Source organism: Cardiocondyla obscurior, linkage group LG22 (genome assembly GCF_019399895.1).
Source record: "Cardiocondyla obscurior isolate alpha-2009 linkage group LG22, Cobs3.1, whole genome shotgun sequence".
In the NCBI taxonomy this organism is placed as follows: Eukaryota; Metazoa; Arthropoda; class Insecta; order Hymenoptera; family Formicidae; genus Cardiocondyla; species Cardiocondyla obscurior.
The window spans coordinates 1,720,731-1,739,261 of NC_091885.1; the positions used below are offsets into that span (position 1 = coordinate 1,720,731).

The following is an 18,531-nucleotide window of genomic DNA, read 5'->3' on the forward strand; positions in this document are numbered from 1 at the left end:
TTGCTCCCTCCAAATTTTAAAAAAGATGTTGCCTCGGCAACAGCTAGTAAAACAAACACGAGACATTTTATTCAGCTTAGAAAGTAGCTCGTTTAGGTTAAGACGATAATGTGAATGTAGGATGTGAAATATCTGTAATATAAAATACAGCGATTATCGTGCTTAGAATTTAAATTACTATTTCTCGTGATTGGATAAATTTTCGGTTTACCAATGATAGTTTTAAAGTCGCTTGACGTTATTTGACTCGCGAGAACGATGCCTTTGTTCTTCAATAAGTTCTCCCCCAAAAAGACGCCGACTAGGAAGGCGTCCGTCTTCCTCGCGAATAAAAACTTAAGTCCGAAGCGAATAGAGAAGGAACTCGGTCCGGAAGTAGGCCCTATACGTCTTCGACTTGGAGAACAGGAAACTGTTTTTGAGGCTGGACTGTGGATTCCAGGTAAAATAAAATTTTATTTAATTACATACAAATATTTGCCGAGAGTATAAAGAAAAAATTTTATTGTAGAATCTGGCAAAGCGGGAGGAACCTTTAAAGAAAATGAAAAGTTAAAAAAGGAAGTGAGACGATTAGAAGAAAAAAATAATTTGTTGAAGCTGAAGTTTGATGTACTTTTAGATATGGTAATTTTTTGATACCTTTCTTTTTTTTTTTTTGAAAAATTAAAAAAGCTTAATATCTACAACAAAAACATATACATGATAAATTTAACAATATTATAGCAAAGTGCTAATAGAAAATAATTATCAGTATGATAAGATATATTCATTTGTTTACTGTTTTACAGTTAACACAAACAACTGCTGAAGTTTATTCACAAAAAGAAGAATTGGAGAAATTAAAAAATAACTTTTCTCACAATAAACGAGTTATTGTTTAAACGTTATTAATTTGAAATATTAACAGTACCAAAAAAACAAACATTAGTTAATTATAAAACCATTTTCTTGAAACAGAAGTATTAATACTTTTGAGAGTTGTCACAGTTAAGACAGAAGTCAAATCTTAGACTTAAAAAAAAAGTCTTGTTTGAATTATTATTCTAAGTTTTTTTTTTACAACTGCAATCGTTAAAAACTGTACATTATCTACAATGTTGTAAAAAAATTTACTTATCACTCAATTTTCTGGACATCTGTTCCTTGTGTGACCTGTAAAAAAATAGTGTAAGATATAAAATAATGTCTATATAATCGATATAATAATAAATATAATTAAGAACAATAAAGTAACTATTTTTTAAATTAAATAAGAGAGAAAAGAAATACCAAAAATGATATAAATTAAATTAATTAAAATTTAAAATTAAATTAATTAATTAAACTGATATAACTTAAAATAAATTGAAACTACCTTCCATTCCACAGTTTCTACATTTTCTCTTGGTTGCAAGTTTGGGTCGTTTTGGAGCATTACCTTTTTGAAAGGTTCTTTTTCTCGTTGTATTATTTCTATCTCTTGCAGAGGAGTCATCCCAATCTACGTTGTCGTTATCTTCATCCGCCCATTTAAAGAAATTACAGGTAGAGTTCATACCTTTAGGACACCCATAAAATTGTCGTCCTATATTAGGACCACCCTTATGCACCGTTAACCTAAAGCGCGAAAAGAAAATATACATTATGAGTACAACTACAGTTATTAATCGACGATATTCTAAAAAAAGTTTACCGATCGAAAAATTAACTCACTTTCGAGCTGGCTGATTACAATTACACATAATATCGTTTGTATACGGGTTTCTCGAATTATTGTTCGAGGTACCAACGCGAGAGGAGTGGCTATCATTATTTCTATTCAGATTAGATATCCTTGATTGTTCATTCGTTGTATTATTTTGAGGTTCGGCGCTGTCAGATGCCCACAGAAAAAAATTGCATCCGGTACCTTGCGGTTTAGGGCACTTAAAAAATAAACGTCCTGGAAAATTATATAAGTATTATTAAAAATGATTTATATAAATTATAAAAACTTATATGCAGTTAACGTTTACCTTTATTTGGTCCCTCTTTTCTCACCGTAAATTGGATTGCATTTTCGTGACAATTACACATAATCTCAGTATTATTGTCAATATTACCCCATGTATTATTTACGTAGCTAGAATTTCTGGGCGCGTCTGATCTGTTCGATGAACTGTTGGAATCATACGAATTAATATAGGAAGAATTTTCTCTATTATTCGTAATTGCGTCTCTATCAGTATTCAGCCTATTTGAATTATTCGATTGAGAGACATTAGGACGTTGATTTATTGCAGGTCTTCCAGATGTTAAGGTGAGTTCGAGCAAGCTAGGATTCTTATTTCGAGCAGATCCTGTATTATTAGAAGATGACTGTTGTTGAATACTTTGCGATTGAGATGTATTTGAGGTAGAAGTCGAGCTCCATGTATTCCTTGCATTATTGTGCTCGATATTATTCGCTCTTCCAGTTCGTTTGACGCAGTCCATGTTAATGTTTAACATTTCGCTGAATCCAGTATCACAGCCTATACATGTTGTGTAAGAAGTACCATACACGGGCATAATATTTCTGACTAATTTAAATGTTAATTTACGTATGTTTTCTGTACACTGAAAATAATAATTATGCGCAAACTTAATAATTTATAGATAATATATTTATATGAAACGTTATAAAGATATTGTATTTACCCGATTGCATGTTTCATTCGAAGCTTCCACGTTAATTACAGCTTCTGAGAACCAGATTACGTTGCTACACGATGGATATCCCATACAAGAGATGTATTTTCCTCCACCTTGGCGCTTGTCTTTTAAAACCATGTTAGAACCGCACTTTGGACATTTAAATATAACAACTTCTTGAGGAATAACTGCTTGTTCGGTTTGAGTAGGTCTCTCGTCAAGATATTGTGCTAAAGAATCGTCTATCAAATTAGCGCGTTCTATCGCCACTTTAAATACATTACGATATTTATTAATTTGATTTTGTAACACTTCATTCGGATCTTTCTGATTTTGGCATATCCTACGGTAACAAACGCATAAAAATAAAAGTAAATATATAAATGCCTCTTTGCGTGTAAAATAAAAATCTAATATTGAGTTGCTAATAAGCTTACAGTTGTAAATCTTTTTCTAAATCTGAACGCAAATGTGGCTTGGACATTTGGAAACCCATGTTATCATAGCCCATGACTAAGCCAATTCCCAATTTTCCCGGCAAGAAATGCTGGGTATCCGTTAATCCCACATATTGCCTGGATTTAATAGTATCGATATGATCGGCGTGAGTAGCGTCTGTACCGATACCATGCTTATCCATTAGTGCAATCAACTCGGCCTCGGTTAATAAATTTGGCGCGGAAGTTTTTTCTTCTACCATATCGATGCTCGTCGGTCGGAAAACTTGTCTCTCCTCGTAAGCGTGAATATATTTGTTGTTCCATTTCTCGTATATATACACGTCGAGATAATTCTTTGCTATAATTTGGAGACCATTAGCCGTGAATTTTTCTCCTGCTATATTAATTTCCACCGTTGTTTCTTGGCCTTCCGCATTCTTCGATAAGCAAGCGAGAAAATGTCGGACCACAAATTCATAGACCTTTGCCTCATTTCCTGTTTCAAATAAATCGCAACTGAGTAACGCGGTCAATTTGACGATAAATAGTAACAGAACAGGAACAAACCTTGTAAAGTGTCAGTATATTTTATAGGATGAATAGGAGGATGCGCTTGATCACTTTTTTTTCCTTGCCTGGGAGTTATTCCAGAATCTAATAAATTTTGCGCAAAATTACCCCAATTCCGATTGATTGTTTGCTGCTGTACTAAAGGCTCCAAACTCAATTCTTTCGGGAATATATTTGTTTCTGTACGTGGATAACTAATTAAACCTTGAGTATACAATCTTTCTGCTATTCTCATCATTTCCTTCGCGTTTATGTGCAACTTGCGCGAACCTTGCTTCTCCAATTCCTAATCGATAACGGTTAAATTTAGTATGCAAAATATCTTAAAATATTTAAACTAAGTTACTTACGATAGTGTCCAGAGGTAAAGGTCGCCATTTGCTTTTCGGTTTGGACATTACTTTCTCCACCGTAGCTTCCGGCTGTTCCAGGCACATGTCCAAAAAAATTTGGCAAGGCATTTTCTCAAATAATCTTACCCTAGCCCATCTGAATTCTACAGACATACCGTCGCGATCGTCGATCACTTTTAGCTTCCAATACGGTTCGGACTTAAATCGTTCGATAGCTAAAAATCTCTCAACTACAAATCCAAGTGTTGGAAACTGACAGCTTCCATAACTGATGAGCATATCTCCAAGAGTGTTGGGAAATACCTTTTGCAATCTTAAAGTTTGAAATCTCGTGAATGCAGCACCTGTTAACACGCCCATAAAAAAATTTATAGAATTATTTAGTTTGTTTATGATTCATACAATAATTTTTAATAGAACCAGTACCAATTCGTAAATCTAATTCACTTCTTACATCTACAGCATCACTCATTGCCTTATCTGGATGTTGTAAACTTTGTACAGCTCTTTGGATAGATTGTTTTGTAATTTCTGAGAATTTTGCTCTGTAACATTAAGAGAACATCATTAATCTATTTAAAGATATGTACAAAAAAAATTAAACAAAGTTTTAACTACCTATATATACGAATAGAAGACTTGAATGAGCGGCAAACATCAATAATTTCAAAGCCTATGTTCTCCCCTTCTCTGTCACAATCTGTCCAAATGATCAATACATTACAGGTCCTTACTTCACGTTGTAAAGTATTCTTAATCTTTATATGATTCTCTTCCAAGCACTGCTTAGATACTGGAGCATCAAATAAGCTCAATGGATGGCAGCTTTGCCATTGTTTATAAGCTCCTGAAAAGTCATAGCCTAGTAAGTGGCCTGACACAGATGTCATCACCATACTGCATCTTTGACCCCACAGTTCCATTTCAAATTCAAAGATCTTATTGTACTTTGATAAACCTTCCCTCTGAAAAAAAAATAGAAGCATTGAGAGGCATAATTCTATAATTTTTTTGCATACAGTAGACAAGAATTACTGCTGAGAAAATTCTTAATGTACAGCACACAATATTTACCCTTCTGCTAGTACCATTTGACAAGTAGCCAGCAATAGTTTTAGCTGCATCAGGCTTCTCAGCAACATTGAGTACCTTCATAACGTTTTTTGAATACTGCCTCAATAAATAAAAAGCACCAGCAGGAGCCTTGCTCTTGACGCTTTTTAAGCCGCAATATATCGTATAATTCAGAGCTTTATGTAATATGAGAAGAGCCATAGCATGATTATTAGCATCGTCGGTGGTTTACAAAGGTTATAAACGTGCTATTCATTTCGTCTCCGAATATGTGATATTAAAGTACTGTGTAGACAAAGTTTACTTATCGCTTCATCGGTGTGAGTACGCTCTCGAAAAACAAACCTTTCACTTCCTTGTTTTATCGCGATAACATGTTTCATCTTACAGCAGCGAGCTAAATTTTGCTTCGAATTTCTGTTTACAGCGATACATATGTATATACTGGAACAAAAAACGCGGTCAGTTTTCTCAGTTGCAGTTGGATCACTTGATACTCCGAAGGAAACATATGATATCACCCCTTTGCGAAATCAAGTTTTAAATGAAAAATGCCACTCGCAACGTCGATTCATATTTTTAAATCTTAGTTTTTGTTTATTCTTCCTTAATTTTTTAAATATTAAAAAAAAAAGGAGAAAAAAAAATGGGAGTAAAATGTTAGCGATTTCGCGTTTCGCAGTTTGACAGTGTGAAATTATTAGACAGGTGGCAGAATTGTCAGAATTGTCAGCACGCAGAAGAATCTAGGATTGGAAGCAGCTCGGGAGAGTGCCCGAGCACGCGTGGACGTATCTCCCTCCGATATTTTTGCACAACGTTTTTCGATGTGGATTTTTCTCAGGGTGTACACACGTGAGTATCGCGCCCGCCGGAGTGTTTCGTTACGTTGCCCTGTGTTACGTCATCGTCGCCGCCGCTCTGGGGACCGCGCACTCGTCTCGTAACGCACACACGCGCGTGCGATCGTACTCGCGCACGCACGTCGGATCGACTGTTTTCGATCCGCGGCGGATATTTCGTGCCCCGCGAACGTGCCCCGACACGATTTATTAAACGCGCTGTTTCGGATATCGCTAATTCACGGCCGCCTCGGTGGTCGTTTGCGTCGCGTACGCGTAGTTTCCTCGGGCAGGAGAAAGGACGCACGAGAACCTGACGTGTCGTTTCGCCGAGCGAGAGTGTCATGTCACGTCGTGTCATTGAACGATTGTCCCTCCGTCGCGAGTCAAATTTGCATAATTAATTATTGTTCGTTCGACGGCTGGGTCTGGAAACCGCGCGGGCGCGCGGGTTTCCGTTTTCTTGACCGAAACGATTTTTTTGCTTTTTTTTTTTCCTCTTTTAACGTGTGCGTTACGAACATCGTCGCTGTCCGTTGATCGGCCTGCTGTTGGCCAAAATATTTCTGGCGAACGAGAAAAAATTAATTACCTCGTCTTCGGCTTTATGTAACTATCGGTCCGACATAAATTTCAGAATTTTTATTGCAGAGTAATATATAATTTATAGACGTCACAAAAATAGAGTCTGCTATTTATAGTTTATCGTCGTGACTTGGTTTTAAAAAAGAAAAAACCCGATGGATCACCGCGAGATATTGTTAAATTCAATTTGACAGAGATTGGCAAGATATAAATAAATTTTTTTTTTCCAAATTCGTAAATTTTTATTGAGATATGGAAGAGGGAATTTTTTTTTAACGTCTGGCAAATAAGAAATCTATCGATAATGTACGAGTGTTATTAAAAACATCGTATTTGTAATTATTAATATAAAATTATATTTTATATATTTTTAGTGATAGAAAGTCATCTCTGACTTTCCTTGCTGGTGATAAGCAGCTTTCTTTAAATTACCGAACATGACGGAGGACATGTTGGGTGCAGACATCTGCAGGGTCTGTCGATCCGAAGGTCTGGTCGACAGGCCCCTGTTTCATCCCTGTATATGTACCGGCAGCATTAAATGGATACATCAGGAATGCTTGGTCCAGTGGATGCGCTATTCGCGCAAGGAGTATTGCGAGCTCTGTGGTTATCGCTTCTCATTCACGCCTATATACAGTCCGGACATGCCACGACGTTTACCACTGAGAGATGTAGTAGGCGGTTTATTTTCTAGCATCGTCACCGCTGTAAAATACTGGCTACATTACACACTGGTGGCAATCGCGTGGCTAGGAATCGTCCCTTTAACGGCGTGCCGCACGTACAGAGCTCTCTTTAGTGGGCCACTCGATTTAGTTCGGGTAAGAAAGGAAAATTCGTAAATAATTTTTAATGCAAAAGAACTTGCAGTTTAAATTATTTCTGATTTATTCACAGATTATGTCATTACCGATGGATATACTCTCCACCGAAAATATATCGTCTGATGTGTTTCATGGCTGTTTCGTAGTCACTTGCACATTATTTGCATTCATTGGTTTGGTATGGCTACGCGAACAAATTTTACACGCGGGCGGTCCCGACTGGCTTGAGAGAGATATACAGTTACCCCCGGTTGACAATCCGCCGCAAGCAAACGCACAACGACCACAACAACCTCAAGAACAGCGCGCTATGCCGCAAGAAGTCCAGGACAACAATAATGTACCTCCCTTTATCGATCCACCTATTCCACAAGAGGGAGAATTACATAATGAAGGTAATTTGATAAAATAAATTTAATTTTTATACTTTTAAAAGCAATAAAAATTAAAATAACATGGAAAATTTAATTAGAATGTAGTATAAGCTAATAATTTCTCTGGTACAAAATTAAATTGTAGATCAACGTCCTATGTATCGAGAAGTAGCAGAAAATTTGGCAAATAATCCACAAATTGGCGAACCTGAGGATATAGCGAGAGACATTCAGGCACCAGCTCCTCCTGCACCTCCTCTTCCAATCAGGGATGAACTTGGCGATGGTGGTCAAGCGAATGCCGCAGGTGGCGAGCGCTGGGCGAGAGGACACGCAGTTCAAGCACATGTATTATGGCAGGCGCAGGGTGAAGCGGAAGAAGCGAACTGGAATCCTATGGAATGGGATAGACCAGCTGAAGAATTAACCTGGGAACGTCTCTTAGGACTGGACGGATCTCTTGTCTTTCTTGAGCATGTATTCTGGGTTGTGTCTCTAAACACTTTATTTATTATGGTGAGAAAACGTGCATTTAAATATGCGTAAATTTAGTTCGCCGAAAATTCTATTCTTACACACTCTAAAAATCGCCGACTAACCATATGTGTAAATTAATTAATATAATTTTTTTAACAATAATTGATCAATCAGATTTTAACTTAAAAAGAATTATTTTATTTCGCAAAATTAATTTTTTTTAATCTTTAAAATTAATCTTTAAAAATAAATTTTTCTTTAAAATTAATTTTTTTTAATCTTTAAAATTAATCTTTAAAAATAAATTTTTCTTTAAAATTAATTTTTAAAAATAAATTTTTCTTTAAAATTAATCTTTAAAAATATATATATATTTTTTTTTCAGGTATTTGCCTTCTGTCCATATCATATTGGTCACTTTACGATAGCGGGATTAGGCCTGCAAGAACATGCAGCTGCATCACATTTTGAAGGTCTGGTGACTACGCTGTGCGGTTATTGTGTGATCGGAGTTTGCCTTGTGGTTCTCCACACACTTGCTGCACTATTAGGCTTTCAGCGCTCCCAGCGAATTTTAGGACTCTGCTACGTTATTGTCAAGGTTTCCTTGCTCTCTGTCGTGGAAATCGGCGTACTTCCATTAGTCTGTGGTTGGTGGTTGGATATTTGCTCATTGGCAATGTTCGACGCTACGCTCAGAGATAGAGAATCCTCGTTCAGACTTGCTCCGGGTACATCCATGTTCATCCATTGGCTAGTGGGAATGGTTTACATATATTATTTTGCGTCGTTTATTCTCCTTTTACGTGAGGTTCTGCGGCCAGGAGTTCTTTGGTTTTTGCGAAACCTTAACGATCCCGATTTTTCTCCAATACAAGAAATGATACATCTTCCCATACTACGACATGTACGTCGACTAGTCGCATCCGCAATTATATTTGGCACAGCAATTTTACTAATGTTGTGGCTGCCTGTTAAAATTTTGAGATGGGCTTGGCCAGGATTTTTACCTTACACTGTGACCGTACAAAGCGAAGCTCAGGTAAGAAAATATACGATAATCATTAATTTTATTTTTTATTATGGCAATTATATAAGAAATTTTGTTAAATTTTAGGTCAGCGAGCTTTCATTAGAGTTGCTTCTGTTACAAGTAATTCTTCCCGCGTTATTAGAGCAGTCGCACACACGCACATGGCTGAAAGCATTAGTGAGAGCGTGGTGTCGCGTGGTAGCGTGGATGTTGGATTTACAATCATATCTTCTACGAGATCAGACCGACGATCCAGGACCAGCGGTAATCGAAGAACCGCAACATCCGGATTTGGCCGCCGCGCATCAAGCGCTGTTGCAGAGAGAAGGACCCACGGGATTTCAACCTTACATCAGACCGAGATGGTTCCCTGCGAGATTAGTTGGGCTTTTGTTTTGCGTTTGCGTGTCTCTCGTGATCGCTAGTCTAGTCGCTATGACGTTGCCCGTATGGCTCGGACGCAGAGTGATGGCATTGTGGATGGTAGGAGCACCTGCTCCGTCGCCACCTGTATTAGCACCTACGTTAACTGGATCCGGTGAGTAGCACAATTATTTATTTTTTAAAGTTATTTTCTTTGAAATTTTTCATGTAAACGTTTTAAAAATATTACGAAACAAACTTTATTTCTGCGATTTTTATTAATTATATATTTAATATTATATAATAAAATAAATAAAATTTAATATTATAAAATAAAATAAAATTATATATATATAATTTTATTTTATTTTAGATGGTGGTGAAACTGTGGGATCTCTGTCCGGAAGGGTACACGAAGTATACACAATAGCCTGTGGAACATACGTATGTTGGGCCGCAGCTCGCGGCTTAGCATTAGCGTTCTCGTGGCTCCCACGCGGCCGAAGAGCCATTATAGATCGAATCAAGCATTGGGCAATTTTGGCCGTGAAAGCTTCGGTAGCGTTTGTACTGCTCGTTGGAGTTATACCACTCTTGTTCGGTCTTCTTCTTGAATTAGTAGTGGTAGTCCCATTGCGTGTCCCGCTAGAGCAAAATCCCATTTTATTCATTTGGCAAGATTGGGCCTTGGGCGTATTATATACGAAGATAGCTACTGCCGTAACAATGATGGGACCGGATTGGCGAATACGTCTCGCCATAGAGCGGGCGTACAACGAAGGAATAAGAGAAATGGATTTAAAGTTTGTCATCAAGGAATTAGCGGCCCCCGTCATATGTTGCTTCGGCCTTGCCCTCGCGGTTCCTTATGCCGTGGCCTACGGAATAGTTCCACTTTTTGTGACTAATCTGCAGACCCAAATCCTTATCGCCAGACGTCTGTATCCTTTCCTTCTTTTAGTAAATTTAGTCTGTGCAGTAATTTGCTTTCAGATACGCCAATTTAAGAAGCTGTATGAGCATATTAAGAACGACAAATATCTAGTAGGACAAAGGCTCGTGAATTATGAGCATCGTAATAAATCACAAACTCAACAGCATCAAGCACAGAGATCGAGCTAACGGTGTCAATAGACATAATATTGTTACAGGTGGAAAGCGGATTAGGAATAGCTTCGTGTACATTCTTTAAGAACTACTTACTAATTGATAATTTATATTAAATATATATTATATATAGTCATGATTTTATTTTTAATATTATAATTTATTGATGTAAAGCGATACCGAATAAATCAAAGACTGTTATCCAGTGGTGTCGCTTTTCACTCCAATACTTCATAATTTCAATATTATACATATATCTTGATTAACAAATAATGAATAAAAATTTTAATTGCATTATTTGTAGCAACGAAATATGACTATAATTATTAAAATTTATAAATGTTAAAATTTTTTTTTTGCTTGATAACTCGGAAATTCTAACTTAGTCTAATTTGTACGTATTCTATAATTTCTTAACGCTTTTAATATGAAAATATGCAACCACGTTATTATAAAATAACAGTTACGAAGTAAAACTAAAACAAAGACAACGTTAATGGCGATTAAAATCGTTAAGAAGTTATAATGATATACAGAAATTTAAAGTAAATGTTATAAATGTACATAATAAAATTTCTTAATAATTCTCTATTAGAGTTTAGAGATTAAGAAAAAAGAAATATGAAAGTACATTGTAGTCATCTACTTATGTTATTTAGTACGATACAGAACATAACTTCGATCTCTATGTAGTAGAATTTATACATATAAACCTACATACATTTGATTGTATATTAGTGGCTGGATTTAATGTAATCGAATATTATTATAATTTCAAATATTTAAAAATTAAAGTTTCATACGGGTTATACTTAATAATTTTGTTTTTGTTTATGAGAATTGATTATTTCTGATATTATTTATGCATAATTTGCATATAGATACCCAATGATATGGTAGATACATGTATATAAAACATATTTACAATAAACTAATATTTTGTAACAAAATCACGTGTTTTATACACGATCATATCGTATATATAATATATATATATGTATACATACCCATATCTTAAAATTTATGAAATTACACGATGTGTTATTGTGTAAAAAAAGTTGTATAAATTGAATGTTTATTACAAATTATTTTCATGTATTTCTCATAACAAAATATCACATTATTTATTATTTTGAAGAAAACGGGTAATAAATGAAATAATTAAAAACCTGGCAAACGTGAATAGCGTCATATAATCTTCAATGATGTAAGAACATTAGTATTTAAAGATCACTGAGATCCACCGCTTCGATTTGTGAGTTAAGATTCATGACTTTCTCATTACTTTCAGAGTCTTTTGATTTTATTTCTATGGGAACATCCAACTTTGACCAAGAGCCAGGCTCAGCTTTCTTCAACTTAATTTCTACTTTGGTTGGCAGCATATGTACACTACTTTGTTCAACATCGACAATCTGAAAAAAAAAAAAGAAAAAAATAACCAATTGTTAACGAATTTTATTACGCTACATATTCAAAACAAGAATTTCAAAATTAATACATACCTTACTTAATTCTATATCAAGATTATATCTCGAATCTTCTTTTAAAAAGAACAACTGTACAGTTAAATGGATGGGATTTAATTTTACAAAAGACTGACTGGGCAGGTATTTTTTTGCAAATACAGAAACAACTATGTGCGATCCAGTTTGATGCCAGTCCATTCTACATTGAGCCTTCTTTTCATTCTGAAAAAAAATAGATTTTACTTTCAATCTGGGAAAAGAGAGCATCTGGGCATGTACACAGTAACAGGCCCAAGTGCAACAATAGTATTAATATTAATATATTAAATATATTTCTGCTCTAAATGATATACCTTAGGAAGCCAAATGTGTTTGCCCTGAGTACATCCTGGCTGGTTTAAAAACGTGGAAAACTCGGTTGTTCTTTTGCAGCAGCAAGCCCAAAACTTCAATCCTTCGTGAAAGATAGGTGCGCCTGGGTGATAAGTGCACACCTCTTGGTTAGAAGCAGCTCCTGTGTAAGTTTTTTGGCAGGAATTATTTTGACATGTTTGCCCTATCTGTACTACATTGTCTAGTGGCTTGTCTTTCTCCACAGCTGTTAGTGCATTTGCTTCTTCAAGCAGAGCAGGAGAAATTGTTGGAGACAATGTAAGCTGTGGCATATCAAAGGATGGCCTCTTCAGTGTACTTTCATTATTCAGAGGTTTCAGGTTGACTTGTATAACTTTTTCATCTATGTGTCTGTCTACTGGGGGCTTTTCTGGCTCCAATGGCTTCTCATTTGAATGCTTTGACTTTGTGCATCCCTTGATATTCAGAAACTCAGTAAAATCAGTACATTTCTTGCTGCAGCAAGACCAGCCCTTGTAAGCATCATGAAACACTGGCTGTCCTGGATGATATATGCAATCATCTAAAAAGAAAAATAAAAAACGTAATATTTTATCTCTTCTCGTAAAGCTATTAAAGCGAGTTGTTTCAACTTTTTAAAAAATTTGTCTATCTGTCTACGTAAATAAAAATGGACATATGTTTAACTGTTAGATAAATTTGCCAGAAAATTAAAACAACTGGCCCTTAACTTCGTTCTTAGAAAAAAAAAATCCTACGTTCTTAATAAACTCGCAACTTACCGTCCTTGTTGTTGTGCGGGTCAAACTTTTTCCCGCAGCCACGGTGATAGCAAAGTAATAAACCGGTTTCCTGTGACATCTCGGACGTTTCGGCTCGACTTTCGACTTACTCCTGTTATCTACCTTAAGCCTCGTGGACGAAAATCCTTTTAGCGCATTCCAAGCTTGGAAAATAATCTAAAATTTCGAACCTTGATGCTGCAGCAACGAAAATTGTTCGGATCGTTCAGATCTCACGCCGTCTTATAGTATATCAAAGTACTATACCACAGTATACTAAGAGACAGTAGGGACAGTAAGCGAAAATTTGTCAGCCGCGCAGTTTCGCTCGCGCATCTACGAGCGGCCATGTTTTTGGGCGCACCAATAGCGTTGACTGTAAATTAATTTGAAATTGCTTTAATTTCAATACAGTTTAATAACGTATTTGTTATGTTTTAAAGGGGTTAATAACTCTGAACTCATAATGAAACAAAAGAAAAGAAATATATTTATTTAATAAAGGCAGTTGACATGAGGTGTAACTATGAGACGGACCAAGATTCTAGCAATTGATGGTCCCTAAAGCTCGGTGTACATACACGATGCAAGAAATTGAACAAAGTTTTAACACCAAGCTCAACACTAGCTTAAAAAGTAGTGTACATACACTAGCTTTATAAGTTAGTATTGGGTTTAGTGCTGTAACTTTGTTTAATTTCTTACAACGTGTACACTCGTGGTCAGAATGATTGCAACACATAAAGTTGCAACATAATTTTTAGAAACAGAAAATGCGAACCGCTAAATTCGTTTACGTGCAATATAATTGTAAACAAACCCACCCTTCCAATGTGCATATGCAAAATTAAAATAAAAACATTGTTTAATTTCTCGGGGCCCACGTACTATTTATACGGCATTTGCTGCCTAAAGACTTCAATTTCTCGAGGCCCACAAAATTATTCATACGGCATTTGCCGCCCAAAAACATGGCACCGGGTCATGTGACCAGAAATATTTGGCTGAAAAAGATCAAAGGTACCGACGCTCACTGTCCCTACTGTCTCTTAGTATACTGTGACTATACTATGTATCCTTCGACCGTGGACAAATGGATTACAAGATTGTCTTGTGAGATACTCATATATGTAATTACATATATGAAGAAAGGTTAGATAGATCGATGTATTTGCGGCGACGGTAGCGCCTTTTCTTTTTATTCAAAATTTAAACATAATTTCTTTTTACAATTGCAAGGATTTTTTTTTTTTAATTTTTGCGTGTGTCATTTACTTCCTATCAATTACTGTACAATTAATAAATTTTTCTAACAAAGAAAGTTAATGTCATACATGATACTTAATCAAGTCAAATAATTTGTCTGATACTGTAAGATCAATTAAGGGCATGGCATTGTTAATTAAAAAAGGACAAATATCTTGCGAGTAATAAAGATAAAATATGTTCTTAGTATATTCTCAAAACCACAATTTTAATTTTTTTTATTGTCATACCAACGCCGTGTGAGTTTATCGTCCATTTTAGCATCCTCTCAAAACTGTTCTAAATCTCTGTCTATTTTTCCAAAGGTGGTAAAAGAGTTCCTTTTAAGCGTAATTCTTCACTAACTTTGGTTACTTGTATATGCACTAAACTGAACAAACTAATTACCTGAAACAGATATTTACGATTTATTAATAATGATAATAATATGTTTCATTTTTCAGAGAATATTACCTGTGCAATAGAAGTCATCTGCCATGTAATAGTTATAGTTGGGACAAAATCTGTAGAATATCTTGATAGAACAATGGATTCTGTGTCTTTGAGATTTACTTTTAGTTTTATACCAGTATCACAGAGAATTACATCTATGCCATCTTCTTTCACATACAATACAGTACCTGTCGCTTTAAATCCGCCTGCAAGGCCTACCATGTATGCGAAAAATACCTCGGTGCTCTGATCCTGAGCTAGTTTCGCACTATATTTTTTTACATTGCAATTAGCTGCAATTCTGTTGTAAATTAAAAATTAAATTAATTTTTTTTCAATAGATTTTATGTTATTATATCCTTATATCGCATTATCAACGTACTTAGAGCACAACTTAGCCGTCCATTTTTCTGGTAAAGGTTTATTTTCGAGTGTTGAACTGAGTAAACGGTGAACTATGCAATCAGAATACCTTCGAATTGGAGAGGTAAAATGTGTATAAAAAGGTACATTTAATGCATAATGTTTTAAATCATACGACAAATTGGTAGATGCACATGTATATTCTGCACGCTGAAAAATAAAATGTTCAGTATTATAAAAGTATCGAGTAATAAATTATATTCTTTACTATTTTCTCATAATAATATTTGTAAATTATGTAATATAAAAAAAATATTACTGTCATAGATTTTAAACATAGATTTATGATAACCATCATAATATATTTCGTAGCAATATTTTCATAACGGTGGATGCTGCTTTGTAAGGACCCAGATGATTCAATATTTAAATGAATTCCGTACTTTTGCATCATTTCTTGAAGCGTATTGAGACTCTGCTTGGACGGAGTTTTATGAACACGTAACAATGCCGTAGTGGGAATTGTGGTGTATAAATGTGTGGCAACAGTTACATTTGCCAACAACATAAGTTCTTCTACAAGACTAAAACACATATTCATAATAATTAAAAATAGAATTAATTTTTTCACACATAATTCAGCCAGTAAAGATAATAAGTTAATAAATAAGAAATTTACCTGTTACTTTCTGTTCTTTCATAGATAGAATAGTTTACAGGAATCGGAAACCCGCGTTCCTGACTAAGTATAGGATCAATACGTATCTGTAATTTTGGTAGATCTAATTTAAGTGCACCATTTTTAAACCGTTTGCTTTTTAACTGATTGGATATATTAAATAACTCGTTGACTATATCAGATAATAGCGATGTTGAATAATCTCCTTTTACGTCAAGAAAGTTTTCGGGCCAAGACTTTTTCGGATCATCAAGCATAGCTTGAGCTAAGTTGTAAGACATTTGACAACATGATCTTATCACTGTTTTTGCAAAACGATATTTCACAATTTCTGCATTTGCCGTTAGTTCCCAAATTACAGAAAAAGCTAGTCTATCTTTACCAGGTAATAAAGAACAAACTTTACACAGTCTCTCTGGTAACATATGAGAAGTCATATGCGGTAAATAAACAGTATTAGCTCGTTTCAAAACTTCCATATCTAACGGAGAGAAAAATTTTAAATAATGTGTAACATCCGATATATGCACACCAATCTGCAATTTATTATAAAAAATTATTTATTAAATATTAAATAATGTCTCTCAAATATGTTATAGTTAAATAAATAATGCAATTACTTCATAATTTCCATTATCCAATATTTTACAAGAAAGGGCATCATCTATATCAACAGCTGTCTCAGGATCTATTGTGAAAATGCATTCGTGTCTCCAGTCTTCTCTATTTTTCATATCAGCCTCTGTCAATATATATTCACTATCCGGAAGTTCTTTCAATAATTTTTCTTGATAAGGAGACATATCTAAATTATTTTCAAGTATTATTGCTTTTAATTCAGTGTTTATTTCGCCACTTTTACCCACTACTAAGAGAACTCGCCTGTAATATAATATTTATATTTAAAACTATTTAAATTTTTTACATACTCTGTTACAAGTCAATACAGTTAACATCAAATATTATATTTTATTTCTATTTTAAATGCACCTATTCCAAATAATTAACATCTTTGAAAACTCTATATATTAGATATATGTATATATATTGCATATTGTAAACTCACCCACTTGGATATATATTATGTTGCTCCCAAGAATCGATATTAATAAAAAATAATGTATTCTTATAAAGGTTTGGTTGATCATGATATAAAGGTGGTATTGATTCAGAATGAATAACAACAAATGGTACTTTCTGATCTCTTGGATGGAACATAAAGAGCGAATCTTGCTTTTTTAGATGTCCAACTGCTCGTCTGTGATGCACTTTTTCTAATATACAAACAATTTTACCTGTCTTTTGAATAAATCCATCAGAACATTTATACCATTCTTCTTTAGGGTTTATGGATGCTACAACCAAATCTCCTTCAAAAGCACGATTTCTATTTGGTATACCAAAGATTAACAAATCACGATCTTCATTATTTATGCTTAAATAGGCATATTTGAAACAAAACGGATTTATACGAAGATTCCCTTTTACATATTGCACATTACAACTTGATTGCTTTTTTAAAATTCTTGTTATGTATGACACAGATATATAATTTGAAAATATATTTATTTTATTTTTATTTGCACCTTTCTTTCCAAATTTTTTGTTGTAATTTTCCTTTTTTGTACTTGATTTAGCTTCTGCTGTCATACTTAGTTCTGTCATATTTCTTGTAATTTTCTTTGACTTCAAAAGTTCACTTTTGTTACCACTGGTAGAGATCTAAAATAATTAATGTTAATATAATGAAAAACAAGTTTTGTCAAAATTATTACATGATATAGAAATATGTAATAAATTCTTATAAAACATTTATATAAACGAAAATAATAATCGCTAGACAATTAAAAAAAAAAAAGAATAATATATATCTAACCTGAGTTTTAACATTTTTAATCATGCATTTGTCATTGACTGACTCTCTCTTTATTTTGTTATTTTTTTGTGTTTTTTTCTTTTCAAAATTTTTACATTTCTTCGCAGTATTATGCTTTGTGTTCTTGGCGTCATATTGACGAGTATAAAAAACCTGCGATGTATTTGCAAGCCGTGTTGTATTGCACTGCACAATTTGTTCCTCGATGTTACCTGCTATATTCTCATTAAATTTTACACTTCTTTTAGATTGAAGACTCGAGGATATTGTAAGATTAGCTGAAAATTGCGCACTGAGCTCCGTCAATTCGTCATAACAGCTGGTGAATGCTTTGTCATTTAAAAAGTTTAAATTTGTCTTCTGCGAGTTTCGTTTATTTCTACACGTATTACTATGATTCTTGCGGCGAGATCTATATTCAACTGTTCTCGTACGTTTGTTACTTGCTAGGTAAATGGACATGTTTGCGACCAAATAAATTATACATATATATCAATGATGTTCAACGAAGCACATATAAATAGCACAGCTTATTAATACATAAAATAAAACACGATCAAAAGAAAAATACAGCTTGTCTACGTATTTTACGTATGTGTCGAGAATAACG

General features: G+C 34.4%; 5 protein-coding genes across 7 annotated transcripts; 2 read left to right on the forward strand and 3 right to left on the reverse strand.

Annotated features, from left to right (window-relative positions):
- The first annotated feature begins 1 nt into the window (after position 1).
- Positions 2-926, forward strand: LOC139111081 (protein chibby homolog 1-like). Its single transcript, XM_070671144.1, has 3 exons — positions 2-442; positions 512-627; positions 792-926. Exons 1-3 carry the CDS (start codon positions 259-261, stop codon positions 882-884), a joined length of 393 nt encoding a protein of 130 aa, XP_070527245.1. The 5' UTR covers positions 2-258; the 3' UTR covers positions 885-926.
- A 105-nt stretch (positions 927-1,031) lies between these two features.
- Positions 1,032-5,610, reverse strand: LOC139111069 (DNA topoisomerase 3-alpha-like). Of its 2 annotated transcripts, none has more exons than XM_070671126.1 (11): positions 5,093-5,610; positions 4,637-4,983; positions 4,445-4,563; positions 4,016-4,362; positions 3,663-3,951; positions 3,093-3,591; positions 2,662-2,998; positions 1,998-2,580; positions 1,696-1,924; positions 1,358-1,599; positions 1,032-1,155 (listed from the first exon to the last, which is right to left on the reverse strand). In XM_070671126.1, exons 1-11 carry the CDS (start codon positions 5,291-5,293, stop codon positions 1,124-1,126), a joined length of 3,225 nt encoding a protein of 1,074 aa, XP_070527227.1. In that variant the 5' UTR covers positions 5,294-5,610; the 3' UTR covers positions 1,032-1,123. The 2 variants fall into 2 exon arrangements, with proteins under 2 accessions (XP_070527227.1, XP_070527228.1); XM_070671127.1 differs by having other exon boundaries at positions 1,066-1,155; positions 1,421-1,599.
- A 205-nt stretch (positions 5,611-5,815) lies between these two features.
- Positions 5,816-10,901, forward strand: March6 (membrane-associated ring finger (C3HC4) 6). 2 transcript variants are annotated; one of them, XM_070671130.1, is made up of 7 exons: positions 5,816-5,947; positions 6,894-7,343; positions 7,420-7,741; positions 7,866-8,236; positions 8,583-9,239; positions 9,315-9,768; positions 9,967-10,901. In XM_070671130.1, exons 2-7 carry the CDS (start codon positions 6,957-6,959, stop codon positions 10,713-10,715), a joined length of 2,940 nt encoding a protein of 979 aa, XP_070527231.1. In that variant the 5' UTR covers positions 5,816-5,947; positions 6,894-6,956; the 3' UTR covers positions 10,716-10,901. The 2 variants fall into 2 exon arrangements, with proteins under 2 accessions (XP_070527231.1, XP_070527233.1); XM_070671132.1 differs by lacking the exon at positions 5,816-5,947 and adding an exon at positions 6,213-6,543.
- A 427-nt stretch (positions 10,902-11,328) lies between these two features.
- Positions 11,329-13,566, reverse strand: Mora (CHORD-like protein). Its single transcript, XM_070671140.1, has 4 exons — positions 13,306-13,566; positions 12,523-13,085; positions 12,206-12,391; positions 11,329-12,115 (listed from the first exon to the last, which is right to left on the reverse strand). The coding sequence occupies exons 1-4, from the start codon at positions 13,382-13,384 to the stop codon at positions 11,924-11,926; spliced, it is 1,020 nt and encodes a 339-aa protein (XP_070527241.1). The 5' UTR covers positions 13,385-13,566; the 3' UTR covers positions 11,329-11,923.
- Positions 13,567-14,473: 907 nt separating this feature from the next.
- Positions 14,474-18,383, reverse strand: LOC139111072 (DIS3-like exonuclease 2). Its single transcript, XM_070671133.1, has 8 exons — positions 17,922-18,383; positions 17,112-17,767; positions 16,666-16,927; positions 16,046-16,581; positions 15,686-15,950; positions 15,386-15,576; positions 15,025-15,304; positions 14,474-14,958 (listed from the first exon to the last, which is right to left on the reverse strand). The coding sequence occupies exons 1-8, from the start codon at positions 18,381-18,383 to the stop codon at positions 14,863-14,865; spliced, it is 2,748 nt and encodes a 915-aa protein (XP_070527234.1). The 3' UTR covers positions 14,474-14,862.
- Positions 18,384-18,531: the final 148 nt, after the last annotated feature.

Bases quoted from the DNA above. Each gene is read 5' to 3' on its own strand.
- LOC139111081 (XM_070671144.1), top strand. From the start codon at position 259: ATGCCTTTGTTCTTCAATAAGTTCTCCCCCAAAAAGACGCCGACTAGG. The intron at 443-511 runs GTAAAATAAAAT...ATTTTATTGTAG, and splicing joins GGCTGGACTGTGGATTCCAG to AATCTGGCAAAGCGGGAGGA. The intron at 628-791 runs GTAATTTTTTGA...ACTGTTTTACAG, and splicing joins TTGATGTACTTTTAGATATG to TTAACACAAACAACTGCTGA.
- LOC139111069 (XM_070671126.1), bottom strand. From the start codon at position 5,293: ATGGCTCTTCTCATATTACATAAAGCTCTGAATTATACGATATATTGC. The intron at 3,952-4,015 runs GTAAGTAACTTA...GTTATCGATTAG, and splicing joins CTTTACCTCTGGACACTATC to GAATTGGAGAAGCAAGGTTC. The intron at 1,925-1,997 runs GTAAACGTTAAC...ATAATTTTCCAG, and splicing joins AAAAGAGGGACCAAATAAAG to GACGTTTATTTTTTAAGTGC.
- March6 (XM_070671130.1), top strand. From the start codon at position 6,957: ATGACGGAGGACATGTTGGGTGCAGACATCTGCAGGGTCTGTCGATCC. The intron at 7,344-7,419 runs GTAAGAAAGGAA...ATTTATTCACAG, and splicing joins GGCCACTCGATTTAGTTCGG to ATTATGTCATTACCGATGGA. The intron at 8,237-8,582 runs GTGAGAAAACGT...TTTTTTTTTCAG, and splicing joins TAAACACTTTATTTATTATG to GTATTTGCCTTCTGTCCATA.
- Mora (XM_070671140.1), bottom strand. From the start codon at position 13,384: ATGTCACAGGAAACCGGTTTATTACTTTGCTATCACCGTGGCTGCGGG. The intron at 13,086-13,305 runs GTAAGTTGCGAG...TTTTCTTTTTAG, and splicing joins CCCGCACAACAACAAGGACG to ATGATTGCATATATCATCCA. The intron at 12,392-12,522 runs GTATATCATTTA...ATTTTTTTTCAG, and splicing joins AACACATTTGGCTTCCTAAG to AATGAAAAGAAGGCTCAATG.
- LOC139111072 (XM_070671133.1), bottom strand. From the start codon at position 18,383: ATGTCCATTTACCTAGCAAGTAACAAACGTACGAGAACAGTTGAATAT. The intron at 16,928-17,111 runs GTGAGTTTACAA...ATTATATTACAG, and splicing joins CATAATATATATCCAAGTGG to GCGAGTTCTCTTAGTAGTGG. The intron at 16,582-16,665 runs GTAATTGCATTA...AATAAATTGCAG, and splicing joins TGGATAATGGAAATTATGAA to ATTGGTGTGCATATATCGGA.